The sequence below is a fragment of the Setaria italica genome, chromosome VI (assembly GCF_000263155.2).
Source record: "Setaria italica strain Yugu1 chromosome VI, Setaria_italica_v2.0, whole genome shotgun sequence".
In the NCBI taxonomy this organism is placed as follows: Eukaryota; Viridiplantae; Streptophyta; class Magnoliopsida; order Poales; family Poaceae; genus Setaria; species Setaria italica.
The window spans coordinates 585,182-600,452 of NC_028455.1; the positions used below are offsets into that span (position 1 = coordinate 585,182).

The 15,271-nt window shown below is 45.2% G+C and overlaps 3 protein-coding genes and 1 long non-coding RNA gene across 4 annotated transcripts in view; all 4 read left to right on the forward strand.

The window, feature by feature from the left end:
* The window catches only part of LOC101764779 (TOM1-like protein 5), a 5,186-nt gene extending 4,292 nt beyond the window's left edge, over positions 1-894 (forward strand). The window contains exons 9-10 of the mRNA XM_004972399.2: positions 33-188; positions 265-894. Coding sequence (XP_004972456.1) covers positions 33-188; positions 265-610 — 502 coding nt within the window. The 3' untranslated portion in view covers positions 611-894. The remainder of the gene's footprint in view (positions 1-32; positions 189-264) is intronic.
* A 672-nt stretch (positions 895-1,566) lies between these two features.
* Positions 1,567-8,129, forward strand: LOC101764376 (phosphoinositide phosphatase SAC1). The gene is made up of 16 exons (XM_004972398.4): positions 1,567-1,747; positions 1,840-2,044; positions 2,587-2,752; positions 2,848-3,070; positions 3,235-3,311; positions 3,665-3,852; positions 4,104-4,201; positions 4,987-5,120; positions 5,205-5,339; positions 5,619-5,988; positions 6,187-6,308; positions 6,442-6,561; positions 6,733-6,963; positions 7,049-7,237; positions 7,364-7,475; positions 7,567-8,129. Exons 1-16 carry the CDS (start codon positions 1,667-1,669, stop codon positions 7,816-7,818), a joined length of 2,703 nt encoding a protein of 900 aa, XP_004972455.1. The 5' UTR covers positions 1,567-1,666; the 3' UTR covers positions 7,819-8,129.
* Positions 8,130-8,230: 101 nt separating this feature from the next.
* On the forward strand, positions 8,231-10,015 carry LOC105914649. Its single transcript, XR_001164325.2, has 2 exons — positions 8,231-8,437; positions 9,262-10,015. It is a non-coding gene; the product is annotated as an uncharacterized LOC105914649 (long non-coding RNA).
* Positions 10,016-11,365: 1,350 nt separating this feature from the next.
* On the forward strand, positions 11,366-14,256 carry LOC101763966 (alcohol dehydrogenase). The gene is made up of 8 exons (XM_004972397.4): positions 11,366-11,708; positions 12,080-12,215; positions 12,486-12,555; positions 12,645-12,738; positions 12,834-13,047; positions 13,209-13,350; positions 13,552-13,722; positions 13,801-14,256. The coding sequence occupies exons 1-8, from the start codon at positions 11,459-11,461 to the stop codon at positions 13,993-13,995; spliced, it is 1,272 nt and encodes a 423-aa protein (XP_004972454.1). The 5' UTR covers positions 11,366-11,458; the 3' UTR covers positions 13,996-14,256.
* Positions 14,257-15,271: the final 1,015 nt, after the last annotated feature.

Consider the following 15,271-nt stretch of genomic DNA (forward strand, 5'->3'; position numbering starts at 1 on the left):
CTCATATTTGATGTCCACCCGTCGCTTCCTAGGCGTGAAGCATTGGTATCAAAGGCTATAGAGCTAAATGAAGAACTACATAAGGTCCTTGTGCGGCATGATGCATTGCTTTCAGTTCAACCGACCACAGCAGTAGCTTCTAATCCGGAGGAAGAGGAGGAAGAAGATGCTGAAAGTCTCTATCGGAGGTACGATCTTTCACTCTTTCTTCTGACAATGTTGGATGGCAGACTCTTACCGAATTCTTTTTCCCTACTGACACAGACTAAGGAAGGGGAAAGCTCTATCTCAAGATTACACAGATGATTCCGTGCCGTCATTCCGATCCATACCTGATGACAAGATGCGGCGGCCGTTGACCATCCAGCCTCCTCTCCCCGACAAGAAGCTGGGTGCACTGAACATCCGTTCACCGGACCGGGAGGAGCCGAGACCCGAACTTGCTCCACTGATCCCGCCGCCGCCCGCGAAGCACGCTGAAAGGGAGCGGTTCTTCCGAGAGAAGAGCATAGACGGCCTGGCCAGCCTGCCAGGCCACCTGAGGGGCCTGTCGCAGCACAGCCGGGACGGCAGCAGCTCGTGTAGCGGCAGCACTGATTACGGCGACTGATGGGGAGCGGCAGCAGTACATATAGGGTTCCCTCCTTGGGGTTGTTGGTCTCCCGCCTGGTGACCAGGCGATACATTGATGTTGGGCGAGGCCGGCTCGGCCTCAGCCTTATCTTCTTCTTCCTCCTCCTCATGCTGACCTGTGTACACTTGGCTTGGTAGCTGATATTTCTTCTTCTCCTTGTCCTTTGCCTGATGACATTATTGGGAGACCGTTGCGTTGGTGTGGTGTTGTGGGTTTCTTTTTTTCATCAGATCTATAGAGATGATTGTGATCTTTCTATCCGCATGGGGTGTGCTTCTGTCTGAAGCATTCTCGTGCTTTCCCTTTTCGGCTTTCTGGCCGCGTATTGTGGTCGTGCCAGAGGCGCGCGTGCTGCTGTGTGCTGTTCAGCTTTATAGCTTGCTGCAGCCCCGGTCCTGCAGCGCAGCAAAGTGGTCGGTCATTTGTCGTTGGGAGAAAGCTACTGTGCTATGCAGCGCATGCGAGAAGCCCACCTTGAGCTGCCTGTAGGTCGGAGTTCCTGTGCTCTTTACATCGGAAAACTGCAAAGCAAAACTAATATGTGGCGCAAATTTAGCTAAATGTTGATGTGCAGGTTTTGAAACAGGCCAATGTTCAGCATCACAATCGTGTACAAAATGAGTGAATCACGATGGCACTTTGTATACAAAATGTAACAGATGAAAGAACCTGTAGTGTCAGCACTCAACAGCAGAGAAGAAATTAAAAAAGAACCTGGTTATTTCAGTGAGGCCCAATGCGGCCCACTCGTCGTTCAAAAAAAAAATTTACGGCCCACTCGATTAGGATCTCGACGATCCAGTCTGGCCCATTCAGTTCGCCTCTCGCTCACGGTCACGCATTCCCCGTACTACGCCACCACTGTCGAGTCACGGAGACGCCTGCAGCATCGGCTACGTCCTCCCAGCGTACGCCTCCTCCGTCGCCTTTCCTCTCGTCTCCTTCCTTGGAGTTCGTTCGATCCATCTCTCTTTCTCTTGCCTCGCGCGCGCGGGAGCTCCGCGAGCGGGAGGGCGGCGGGCGTCTCGCGAGATGGCGACGGCGGCGGCGGACGCGGACGACCCGTCGCTGGCGGCGACCCTGGAGAAGTTCCGCCTCTACGAGACGCGCGCCGTGAGTACCTCCCCCACCCGCCTCCTCATCCCCCCCATCCGATTGGAATTGCTCGCTGAACGAATCCGCACGGGTGGCTTGGTTGGCCGCAGAGGTTCTACGTGATCGGGAGCTCGCGGGAGAAGCGCTGGTTCCGGGTGCTCAAGATCGACCGCTCCGAGCCCTCCGAGCTCAACGTCAGCGAGGACCCCGTCTGGTACTCGCTGCAGGAGGTCAAGAGCCTCCTCCAGCGCATCGACGAGGGCAACCGCTCCACCGGGGGCCTCACCTTCGTCACCAAGGCCTACGGAATCGCAGGTCACTACCGTCCCTTCTTCTCACTGATGATCAATTACCCGCCCGGTGCAGTCTACATTCCTTTGTTCACCTACCTCTATGACGCCGGATTGGATAATTGGATTGCTAACTCTATTTCTTCCATGGTAGCTTGCGTTCTCTTGTAAATTAACTTGGATTTGTTGTTCTTCTAACCTATTCCGTTGGGACTATTTAACCTTTTGCCCTTATGTGGGATTTCCGGAAATGTTCTAGTTCAGTGGATAAATGCTAATAGTGGTTGGCACGGTTTGATTTGATTGGAAAAACCGTTAGAAATAGAGGTACCTCTGATACTCTTGTGTTAGGAATGCAACTAGAATCTCTTGCCAGCAATTCGGTTGCTGCTTGCTGATAGGAGTCACCCAACCAGATGCTGGGATTACTTCAGGACTGGATAATGTACAACTGTAGATGAGATTGGCTTGTATAAACCACGTGGCGGCTACCTTTTTCAACAGAAGGTTTCTCTCCTTGTGTGGTTTGTTCTCAATATTTTGTCATTTTTTTCCTTTGCTGTGTAGGTTGCATCAAGTTCCTGGAGTCATATTACCTGATTTTAGTCACCAAGCGCCGCCAAATCGGTTGCATTTGTGGGCATGCTATATATTGTATAGATGAGAGCCAGATGATCACCATCCCTCACTCATCGGTGCAGACGGATGTCGCCACATCTAAGAATGAGCTGAGGTATAAGAAACAGAATTTTCTTCTCTGTTTCACACTTGCACATACTAGTGTACGTTTACTAAATTTAAGAAATTCTATACCCTCTGCAACAATAGGTACAAGAAGCTCTTGGCTAGTGTTGATCTCACCAAGGATTTCTTCTATAGCTACACATATCCCATCATGCAGAGCCTGCAGCAGAATGTCACTTCTGCTGGGATGAAGGAAATGCCTTATGAAAATTTGTTTGTCTGGAACACTTTCCTGACTGAGCCAATACGTTCAAGGTGCCGCAATACTCTTTGGACAGTAGCTCTTGTCCATGGGCACTTCAAGCAGGTTAGTTATAAACTATCTGCTACATTTTTCCTTTTTCTTTTTACCTTAACTTCTTTTGTTGCATGAGGTTTGGAAATTTGCTTGGTTGATGAGCTCCTGTCAAACCTCTTGTTGGGGGAAATCTTGCATATTGCCTAATTAAGTGTTTCCCGTTTATTATGCAGGTCAAGCTCTCATTTTTTGGCAGGGAGATAAATGTCGTTCTCATCTCTAGAAGATCCCGACACTTTGCTGGGACACGGTAGGCCTTGTTGCTTTGCACTCATGCCATATTTCTTGATGTCCCTTTGCCTTGTGCAAGCTGAAGTCATCAACTCTTTCTTGAGGCTTATGCCCTCTTCCATTGAGCATATCATTTTTTTTATGGCCGTTGAGTTATCACATGCATGCCTTGTTTCAAAAACTTAGAATGTGTATATCTTAGATCTTTATTTGGGTGAATCAATGCTCACGCAAAACCTTTCAAATCAACAATTATTTCCTATCATCTTTCATTTACTTACAACTTGGCACCATTTCTCTATGCTCTGCAAGTTGTACATTACCTTATTCTTGTTCAGTTGAAAATTTACTACCCTCACATGGTTTCTCTAGGTATTTGAAAAGAGGCGTGAATGACCATGGAAAAGTTGCTAATGATGTTGAAACAGAGCAGATAGTATTTGAAGAAGAAGCTGGTTCCTGGAAGGGAAGAATGAGTGCCGTAGTACAGATGCGAGGATCCATCCCTCTCTTTTGGTCACAGGAGGCTTCACGACTAAGTCCTAAGCCTGACATTTTTGGTTAGTATATTTTGTGAACAATTGCTTATAATCTCAGACCAACAGACATAGCATGGTTGCAGGATATTGATGTATTAAAATCTTCAAAATTTTATTTCCTTGTGGAAGAATAGCAGACTTGCACATCTGAGAATAGTTCTGAGTTTTGGCTATTACATGTTTGTCATACTCTACTTCTAATCTGACCATGCTTCTAGCCTTGAAATGCATAAAATTTCTCAGTGCTTTCTCACCTTAAAATTTCACTGCAGTGCAGAGATATGATCCCACATATGAAGCAACCAAATTACATTTTGATGATCTCGCCCGGCGATATGGACATCCTATAATAATACTCAATTTAATAAAGGTACACACTTGAAACTTGATTTTGCAATCTGAAATTATCTTCATTTGCTGATTTTGTTTTGATTCTCCCAAATGAGTATCTTCAAGGTGAAGCTAATGAATCCTCTGTGTGAGACAGCGGAAAGATCATACCTGTTTTATTTTCAAATGTACTTTACTTTCTTTTCATGCAGTTATTTGAGACTTTAATAACTGGTGCTCTGCTTTGCACATAAGGTGATAGGAATTGATTGCTGCAGCTACCACATTGATATCTGTCGAGAAGTACATTATTTGTTTTGTGTGCACTGCACTTATATTTATTAATTCTTCATGCTTCCCCATTACAAGTTACACTAATTAGGTACTATGCTTCAGCTGGAGCAGTATCACTGCGTGAGCTGCTCCTGCGGGCGCTTTTTATTGACAGCTAGCCTTGTCCTTGGGAGTATGTTGGTTGCCTATTTCTATTTTGTGGTGAGTCTGAGTAGAGGGTGTGTGTGTGGGCTATGTCTGGAGTAGGGATCTTCTTTGCCCTGCCCTCTGTACTTTCTTCTTCTTCTTCTTAATGAAATGATACACAGCTCTCATGCGTGTTCGAGAAAAAAAATTAGGTACTATGCGTTGTGGAGTCAAAGTTGGACTAAACAATCTGTATCTTTTTTTCTAAGTACAGCGCGAATAAGTTCATTCAATTTGTGGTATAGCTGTGTTAGTAGTTGCTATTCCACTTTTACTTGTTTGTACTGATAACCAACCTTTTGTCCTCAGCATGTTACTCATTATATTTTTGTGTTCTTTATGTAGACTGTTGAAAAAAGGCCACGTGAAATGATGCTCAGACGTGAATATTTTGCTGCAGTTGGATATCTTAATCAAAATGTCCCGGAAGAGAAGAAGTTGAGATTCATCCACTGGGATTTTCATAAGTTTGCTAAAAGGTTTTCAAGTTATCTTTGCTACCTTTGAATTTAGACAAATTTGTGCTTGCTCACATGCTAATGTTTCGCACTCTGCTTTGTCAGCAAATCTGCAAATGTATTGGGTGTTTTAGGAAAAGTTGCGGGCGAAGCACTGGACCTTACTGGGTTCTACTACAGCGGAAAGCCAAAAGTTCAGAAAAAAAGGACAACTCAGCTTAGTCGAACTAGCACTGCAAGGTAAACATGCAATCTGTTAGAAAGAATAGAATTTTGCATTAAGTAAATATGTATTGCTTACAGCAAACAGAACTATTGTAATCCTGTAGATTTTTATATCCGAGAATTGAGAAATTGGATATAAGAATGAGCAGTTTCGTATGTACGTAATGATCTGTCACTATAACACTAGTAACTAGGGGTAGTACCAATAGTAGCTATCCTAACAAACATGAGCGTAGTAGCACATACCCTAACTCAACTGTGTACTGACAATGTTTTCCACTTTCTTCTGCACAGGGATGGTTCCCTTGATATAAGGGCTAGTTCTGGAGATCTTTCAAGGCTCTCGAGTAATGCTGATGCACTTTGTTCTACAGGCTTTCAGGATATGAGAAATGAGGCTAACAAACAAGAGCCTCTAGGTGATGCTCCTAGTTACCAAACTGGAGTTCTTCGTACAAATTGCATAGATTGCCTTGATCGCACAAATGTTGCACAATATGCTTATGGCCTTGCTGCTTTGGGGAGGCAACTTCATGCAATGGGAGTGACAGATGTTTCAAAAATTCACCCTGATAGCAGCATTGCTTCAGCTTTGATGGAAATGTACCAGAGCATGGGTGATGCTCTTGCTCATCAGTATGGAGGGTCTGCGGCACATAACACGGTTAGTAGATATTCTTTATTATATGTTAAGAAAATCATTAGTCATTTGCAATGTTCATAGGGTCGATTTTTTGAGGGTGTGGGCTGGGGTGAAGTGGCAGGCAGCGCTATCTCCTACTGCTTCTTTGGCAGTTCCCCTGGTTTCAGACATTCAATACTCTCCAATGAACACAAACTGCATCTATTTGTTTCTTTTCAGGTTTTTCCTGAGAGGCAAGGGAAGTGGAAGGCTACTACTCAGTCTCGGGAGTTCCTGAAATCAATTAAACGGTATTACAGTAATGCCTACACTGATGGTGAGAAACAAGATGCTATAAATCTGTAAGTCTATCGTGTTCCTTTATCATTGTATATATATTTACCAGACAAGGTAGTGGATGAGCTCTTGAGCTGGTTACTGCCAGTGGATGCAATTTGATTACTCCACTGATCCTTAGTTTGGTGATATTATCAGATTTCTGGGATATTTTCAACCACAAGAAGGAAAACCAGCTCTTTGGGAGCTGGATACTGATTACTATCTTCATGTAACAACAGCTGGGGATGATCTTACGTCCGATAGCTACGACTCAAGGCAAGTTTTAGTGGTTCTTTTTTTTTCCTTGAACACGCAGGAAAGACTGCATATCTTTATATTAAGAAGAGAAAAAAAGGGTAGAGAACCCTTACACACTTGCAACCACACACACTCGCACCCATGTTCAGTTGTTATGACATAGTTCCTTAACAAGATGTTAACTCACAGTTGCACACCTGGAAATAATGCATTTCTGGGATCTGGAGCCGCATTGATTCCTGGATCCACATTGAGCCCTGTTCCAGCATGTAAAGAGGATTTCTCAAGGATGAAACTTACTTCATTTGAGAAGCTTATGGAAAGGACGTGTAGTTCGATAAGAAGTGTAAGCTTTCACTGTGATGCTGATCTAAAACTAAGTGGAGGTGCTGGAACTTCCGGAATGGCTCCAGATGCGGCGTATGCTTTTTCCCCTTCTCACACATGGTTATTATTGATTGAACTTATTATCTTGATGTCCTTATATCATGCATTTATGATTCAGTGAGATACAGCTTAAAAGCCCAAACTGGTATTTTGGTCAAAGAAAGCACACAGAGACAATTCCAACTGCAGGAGTTGTCCCGGTTGAAAATGCGAATGAGGCAAACAAAGATGAGTTGAATGTCTCTCTTTGTGGGGAGCTGAATTGGCTATCCTCATCGGAATCATGTGAGGAGGACATTTTCAGAAGGTGATTACATGAACTGCTATAGCTCTTTACAAATGACTCCTTTGTGAGTCGGTGTGATTGATACCCATCATTTTCGCATCTCATTGTGGATAATTTTGAATTTTTTGGTGCCTTTCAAATATGCAGGTATCTTGCTTTCACAACAGCAGACGTGGAGAATGGCTGGTATGGTGGGACACTTATATACGACCAAGATGAAAACAGTGGGGCTTACAAGCATTATTCTGAACTCTGCCAGGTAAACAACAAATGCCTATGCAATGCTAAACATAATCTATTCAGCTTGCTTCTGGACTCAAGGTTGCATATTTATATTTGTGATACTGCAGGGAGCCGTCATGGATCCTTTCGAGCACGATCCCGAGAAAGAACGGCACTATGCGGAGGCCCTCAGCGTGGATCTTGACATTTCAAACGATGCACGTGTAGCGGCGGAAATGCAAGCCGCACTGGACGAGTACCAGGTCATAGGGTCGGACCTCAGCATCATCCCTTCATGCGGAGCGCTCGCCGAGGATCCAAGCCAGCTGACGAGGTGGATCATCGGAGACGAGAAGCTGCGCGTTGGTACTGCACAATAGCTCGGGTTTTTTGAGGGCTGTTCAGTACAGTACAAGGTTGCTGGATCAACTTGTGACTCAGTGTTTGTGTAAATAATAGAAGTGATGTCTTAAAAACACTGTCCGGTCTCTGTATTTAGCCATTCTTTTTCTGGGAGCAGACAGGAGTAAAACAATTGTTTTTTTTTGAAATTAGTAAAACCATTGTTGGTGGTAAGCTGAGCCTCTGTTTTGTGGGTTCAGAATGATGTTGAAATGAGAAGGGTATGCACTTATAGCTGATGTATCGTACCATTTTGCAAATTAATCAAATCAAATCCACTTTTGAGTCAGATTGTGAATTCTCTTGCTACGTTACTGCTCCGCTCATCCACTGGAGATCATGTCCTAAAAAGAATTAATTAATATTATCTGCATACTGTATCCCGTTACAGGCCCCGTGTTCCCCTTCGTCGGCCGGCCTCCGCCCCCAGCGCTCCCCGCCGGTTGCTCCGCAGGCGCAAGGCCCGAGGGGCGACGGCGCCGCGTGGCCTCACGGCGAGCCGTGCCTCCGTTTCCAGCTCGTGCGCTGCGGCTCCATCGATTTGCCGCCGCCACCGTCAACCTCACACGCGGCGACCTCAGCACCGGCCTCCGCAAGGTACCGATCCCTCGTTCCTCTCTCTGTGCTACTGGATTCGACTGCAAAGAGGTCTACATTTTTAGAGTGGGTTAGGGTTCTAGAGTTAACGTAGTCAAGCCTTTTACCTGCAATGCGCGTGAAATAGATGTACGGTGAAGAATCTAGTTAACTCAATCATGCTTGTGCCTCTGCATTCATGGCCTTCAGTAATTTTTGGTAATGGGGCCAGTGTTCTGTTGATAACTTGCAGATTAGGAACATGTGTTCACTGAGCATTAGAGGTACTTGCTGCTGATAGTTGAGCAATTAATAGACATAAGGGTCATCACACTTGCACAAGGAGCATGATGATCTGTATAATTCTTAGCTCACAACCATCTTTAGTTTGGTGTGAATTATGTCAAGCTGCTATGATGGAATTATTTTGGTCATGTTGATTACTTTATTGTCTGTATAATAGTTCCTGTTGATGCCTTCCTCATTTTGGAGTGTTTTCATGTGATAGCCCTTGGATTAGAATAGAATGACTCATACTGCACAATGAGCTCAGTACGAAATTGATCTCACTGGGCTAAAATTGATTACTTAGATTTCAATGGAAGGAGCCGTATTCTTGTTGCCCCGTTTCTGTTAGCCAAGGGAAGAAAATTACTATTGTCTACTACTATTAATTGACTGAAAACAGGCTGCTCAATATTGTCAAACCGAGTTGTAATTCTGCATGTATACTGTTTATCTTGTGGAAAATTGCATGCTCGAGGTATTGTTAATTGCTCTGTGATGATGAACACGTTGAGTTCGGGCTAGCTGTATACAGTGGTGATTTACTGCCTGTGTTGCAGGATATTTTCATCTAGGTTGCCTGCTGGACTGACACCTCTCCTCGCTGCTCCTCGGCCAAGCAAGCAAAGCAGCCACAAGCCGGCAACCAAGGCAAGGACCTGAGCATTGCCAGGTAATTTTGAAGATCGCCTGAATTTCTTCAGTGTGACCATGGGGGAACTACTAGTGGAGGAACAGCCGCTGGCTCCGGCGTTGTTGCAGCTGGAGGGAAACCCAGGTGCCGAGTGGCGCAACCACTCCTGGCCGTGCAACCACGAGGTGGTAGTCCCGGATGGCTACACCTCAGCCAAGGATGAGGCCATGCACGGGATCCTCGAGAACCCTGTGTTCCATGGGAAAATGGCCTACAAGTACCCCTTCCAGCTCGACCCCTTCCAGAGCGTCTCCATCACGTGCCTAGAGAGGAACGAGTCCATGCTGGTGTCGGCACACACATCGGAGGGGAAGAGGGCCATTACCGAATACGCCATTGCCATGTCTTTGAGGGAGACTAAGAATATCATCTACGCATCCCCTTTCTAAGCACTCAGCGACCAGATGTACAAGGAGCTCAGCATGGTGTTCGACAGTGTTGGACTGATGACCGACGATGTCACACTCCCTCCTGAGGCTAGATGCCTGGTCATGATGACGGAGATCCTCAGGGCGAGGCTCTGCAGTGGTTAGTGGTGTTTGATGTTGGGTGGGTTGTGTTTGATGGGATACATTGCTTGGACCATCCTGAGAGTGGAATTGTGTTGGAGCAGAGTATAATTTTCTTGCCCCCTGAAATCAAGATGGTCTTTCTTTCAGCTCCCGTGTCAAATGCAACCGAGTTTGCTGAGTGGATTTGCAGACTGCACAAACAGCCATGTCACGCTGTATCTACGGACTTCAGGTCGACACCATTAGAGCACTATGTGTTTCCGGTAGGCGGTTCTGAAATGCATCTCATCGTAGATGAAGATGGTCAGCTCAGAGAGGATAACTTTGTGAAGCTGCAGGATACATTCACTAAGCAAAATAATCGGTGTTCCGGTGAAAATAGCAGTAACTCAGGGATCCATTTTGTTGGGCCCTCAGCAAGGCTGTGCTCGTCGGAGCCTCTAGAGCGGCCACAGCTATAAGAAATTACATTGAGGATGTAGTCCCGGCCACAGCTGAACTGACTGTTCTGGGGCCTTGCACGCGGTGCCATTCCATTCCAATGGATGAATACGGACCTTCCAAGGTGCTGCAAATGCTGAGGGAGCGTCGTCAGCGTCGTCAGAAGTCATCTTAACCATTTTAGCAAGGTGCTACAATGTGTAATGTGGTGTGCTTGAGCTAGGCAAGAGACATGCGTTGGTGGTCATGTCATGCATATCTGTCGATCCTGTTTTCTTCTGCAAATGTGTATGCCTTACTTCAGTCCAAATTTGTTACAAGTTGCAAGCACAATTGTGACATGAATGCTCATGTATCACAATGGATGTATATAGCTATTGTATTTGTGGAAGGAGAAGTGGTTGATGTTTGCTTCATTGTTTAGACATGGTACTGGAAGAAGTCCAAGGCATCTGAAGCATAACTGGTGGTCCGATGTGGCAGTGGTTGGGGGATTTGTCCTTCATCCTGTATCCTTATCCATGCTCCAAGAAAGTCACACGAACAAATACTAGGATAATCAAACTACTTGTACATATGCTAAAGAATGTGGTTTAGCAGCCGGATGCTTCGTCACTATCTCATCTCCACCATTATATAATTTGGATGCCAGTTGCGTCCTCCTGACGCATCCAAGACGCATCCAAGATATATACTTCCTCTGTTCCAAAAATTATAGATCATTTTAACTTTTAAACATAGAAAAAAGTTAAAACGATCTACAATTTGGAACGAAGTGAGTACTGCATTTTAACAGAGTCTTAACACCTCTGATCTTGAATTGGAAATTAGCATGAACGAAACAACAACTGCACATCGGACATCACGTTGAAATTTCAGAGCAATTCTCGGTATATTTACTCTTTGCAAAACGAGATCAACTTTTGTTGTAAACAAATGAACAAGTTGGATGTTGCTACGAATAATCTTCCATCATATTATATCATATCATGATATCAAGATAAAGAAAAGCGGCGGCGGCTGAAGACTGAAGAAGTAAAGAGTGATGGAGTAGTCAGTAGCTGAGTCACTTGCTTGCCTGCTCCAGCTGGGTTGGTCGACTCGGAGGCCATGGCCATGTCCGCTTCCTCCTCCTCCCGCGCCCTCCTCCGCCGGATCGGCGGCGCGCTCCTCCGCCGCTCCTTCTGCGCATCGGCATCGGCGGGGACCGACTCCGCCGCCGCCGCCGCGGGGTACCACGTGGCGGGTGGGCCCAGCTACATGCGCGGCGCCGTCTTCTGGGAGCCCGGCCGCCCGCTCACGCTCGAGGAGTTCCGGATGCCGCGCCCCAAGGCCGGCGAGCTCCTCATCAAGACCAAAGGTCCCGCCTTTTCTTCACTGCCGCTTTGTTCCAGCTTTCGATCGAGATGAATTCGGTTTCCTTCTCTTTCGATTCCTCAAGGAATTGCCGGGTGGGTTCTAATGGTGGTTAGGCGTGTAGAACTCTTAGACTGCTTCAGTAACTGACTTAATCTAGATGCGAGTAGTAAGGGGTGGATATCAAATGCCAAAGCCAGTTGACCTGATTGGTCGCAGCCTCTGCTCTGCTCTGACTCTGATGATTCACTTGAGTGCCTGCATTCTGTGACCACTACGGGAGTGTGGCAGATTGGAGTCTTGTGGGGATTATTCCCAAGAACTCATCTGATTCCTTATGCCTTCATCTCATATGGTGTTGACAAACTTCTGCAGCTTGCGGGGTGTGCCACTCCGATCTCCATGTCATGAAAGGAGAAATCCCTTTCTCCAGCCCTTGTGTTGTGGGCCATGAGATCACCGGGGAGGTTGTCGACCATGGCATGCACACTCCTGCTGAAATCATCAATAGGTATGTACATGGAACCACACTTCATATGCTTCACAAAGATCTGCTACTGGTTAGGCTGACAGAGTTGTTGGTACCATATACCGAGAGCTGTTACTTCAGTTTGTCAAACTTCAGACAATGTGTTGCTTCAGACAGTTTGTCAAACTTCGAACACTATTTAGGCTGAAAATTTTGTTGTTGCCAGATACCGAGAGCTGTTAATTCAGTTTATCAAACTTCAGACAATGTGTTGTTTCAGAATTGATCAATCCTTATACGAAAATGTTTCAGGTTCCCAGTTGGAAGTCATGTCGTCGGTGCGTTCATAATGCCCTGTGGGAACTGCTTTTACTGTGTTAAGGTACATCATCATCTTGGATAATGACATCCCTTTTGTGCTAGTGTTTCCAATGTTTTCTTGCTTATGATCATTTGCATTAATTAATTCAGGGCCAAGAGGATCTGTGCGAATCTTTCTTTGCATATAACCGTGCTAAAGGAACTCTATATGATGGTGAAACACGCCTGTTTCTACGCAGCAATGGTAACCTAAGTATACTTGTTTGCATTATTCATCAGTAATGCCACAATATAATTGGGCGTTGTCAAAGTATTAAAAACTTTTGTTTCCATCTTCAGGGAAACCGGTGTACATGTACAGCATGGGTGGGCTGGCAGAGTACTGTGTTGTGCCAGCCAACGCACTAGCAGTTCTCCCTAACTCATTACCATACACGGAATCAGCAATCTTAGGATGTGCAGTGTTTACTGCGTATGGTGCCCTGAGGCATGCTGCTGAAATGCGCGCGGGTGATTCAGTAGCTGTGATTGGAGTTGGAGGGGTCGGATCAAGGTTAGCAGATTCCTGATTTAAGGATGCTTGGCATCCATGTTTCTCCATTTAATTGTAACAATGAAAAACAGAAACGTGAGTATGCTTCTTATCTTTTATTACTAGTAGTATCTTAAAACTAGATCTTTTGTTCACATCTCCTCATAAGTCAAATTTTGCAGCTGTTTACAGATAGCAAAAGCCTTTGGAGCTTCTGAAGTCATTGCAGTGGATGTCCTTGACGAGAAACTCCAGAATGCTAGAACACTTGGAGCAACCCATACTGTAAATGCAGCAAAAGAGGATGCTGTTGAAAGGATAAAGGTATGTGTTGATTGTCAATTTTTGTGATTTATCAACATTACCCCTGAAGTTCAGAAACTAGTCCTACATATCTACTTCGTTATAGGTGCTAAGGTTGCTTGTCCTGGTTTTTCAATGTCTAAGTGGGCTGTGTTCAAATGTGCATATTTGAATTTCTCAGCTGCTGATCCCATTCAAATGTGACTGTCATGCTGTTCACAGGAAATTACTGGTGGAAGGGGTGTGGATGTGGCTGTAGAGGCACTTGGTAAGGCATTAACATTTTCCCAGTGTACCAAGAGCGTACGAGATGGAGGCAAAGCTGTAATGATTGGGCTCGCTGCAACAGACGTAGTTGGGGAGGTTGATATAACCCGTCTCGTCCGACGACAGGTACAAACTTGACTGGCTTCCACATCTGTGTTGAATGCATGGTTCCTTGTTGATCCTTACATGTTTGCTTGCAACCAGGTGAAAATCATTGGGTCATACGGTGCGAGGGCCAGGCAAGATCTTCCTCAGATTGTGAAGCTTGCGGAGAGTGGCGCCTTCAACCTCCAGAACACCATATCAAGGAAATGCAAGTTCGAGGAGGCTAATGGCGCCTATGAGGATCTCAATCAGGGCAAGATTGTTGGCCGAGCTGTGGTTGAGATCATGGAGTGATGACCAGATGATCATATGGTTCCAAACCTGGGTCGGACAATAATCGCCTGGAATTGTCAAAATCTGTTGATGAGAAGATGACTAAACTATATATGGAGAATCGGAGATGCGCATTGCGTGCCTTTCAGTGTCACTGGAACTAGCATATTCTTATTTCTGTTTAGAAAGAAATTAACTTGAATCTTCCACCAGTTCCTGATCCTACACCGATAAACAGCTCTAGTTAGGAATCTTCACACTCAAATTATCATGCTACATTGATTTGATTGAATTCTTGGGCCAAAAACCATAGCATTCAGATCCCAGCAATCAAAATCTTCCAAATCAAACGACATCTAAAAACTAGGCAATATTGATCAACCAGGAAAAGCAAAAAGGTCTGCACCATCAATTTCCTTGGCCAAAATAAGAACAACCGCATCCATCAATCACAAACCAGGTAAAGTTTCAATAACCAATCAACGCTGAAACTGAAGCAAAGAACATCTCTATCATATCAGCAGGCAGTTCGGCAAGCCATGAACTGTTTAGCAGCATTAGTATGTATAAGATTGAGTATCTCATCCAACAAAAACAGGGCCCATGGCCTGTGCCATCGATTTCCTACTCTGTTCCACCAATACAACATGCCCTACTGGCCTACTCTGTTCCTAGTTAGTCCCCTAGCAGCAGGACAAAAGGAAAGTGGCCTGAATGTGCATGACCAGATCAGCTTACAGTCTCTCTAACTTAGCACACATTGCAGTCGATCAGATGCCCTGCAATGCCTAAGCAAAAGCAACACAAATGGACTTGAACAAGAGTCTCTACGATAGTATGTACACACTGACTGGATCCTTGGCCAACCAAAGCATGGCATTGCCTCAACCTCCTATCCTCTCATAGAAAAGAGAAGGAAAGCCTCACGCTTGAGAACTTCATTTAGAGAGACTTCTCTGACGTTATCACCATTTGCATAGAACAACCATGAGGAAGAGCTGCTGCTTGGCTCCTGCTCACTTACAATCCTGCCCCCTCTCACATATGCGACGTAGTACCCCTCCTTTTATTGAAGGTCCTTTACGGTACACAATACATCTTCCTAGGCAACGTTAACGAAAAGACTTTGCAACCAATCACAAAACAAAAGGAAAAGCTTCCATAGCCAGTCAACATACGGTTCAATCCATGTCATTTGTTACTAGTTTCCAAGAAATTACTTGAGACCACAGCAACGCAGGACACCCACATTAGAAATGATCCCTTGTCCATGCCTCTTGAAATTAGTCCATGACAA

What these genes read in the sequence shown, in the direction of transcription:
- LOC101764376 (XM_004972398.4), top strand. Translation starts at nt 1,667, where the DNA reads ATGGCGACGGCGGCGGCGGACGCGGACGACCCGTCGCTGGCGGCGACC. An exon ending in ACATCTAAGAATGAGCTGAG is followed by an intron (nt 2,753 to 2,847) that starts GTATAAGAAACA and finishes CTGCAACAATAG; the next exon opens with GTACAAGAAGCTCTTGGCTA. An exon ending in ATTATTCTGAACTCTGCCAG is followed by an intron (nt 7,476 to 7,566) that starts GTAAACAACAAA and finishes GTGATACTGCAG; the next exon opens with GGAGCCGTCATGGATCCTTT.
- LOC101763966 (XM_004972397.4), top strand. Translation starts at nt 11,459, where the DNA reads ATGGCCATGTCCGCTTCCTCCTCCTCCCGCGCCCTCCTCCGCCGGATC. An exon ending in GCTCCTCATCAAGACCAAAG is followed by an intron (nt 11,709 to 12,079) that starts GTCCCGCCTTTT and finishes AAACTTCTGCAG; the next exon opens with CTTGCGGGGTGTGCCACTCC. An exon ending in GTTGGAGGGGTCGGATCAAG is followed by an intron (nt 13,048 to 13,208) that starts GTTAGCAGATTC and finishes CAAATTTTGCAG; the next exon opens with CTGTTTACAGATAGCAAAAG.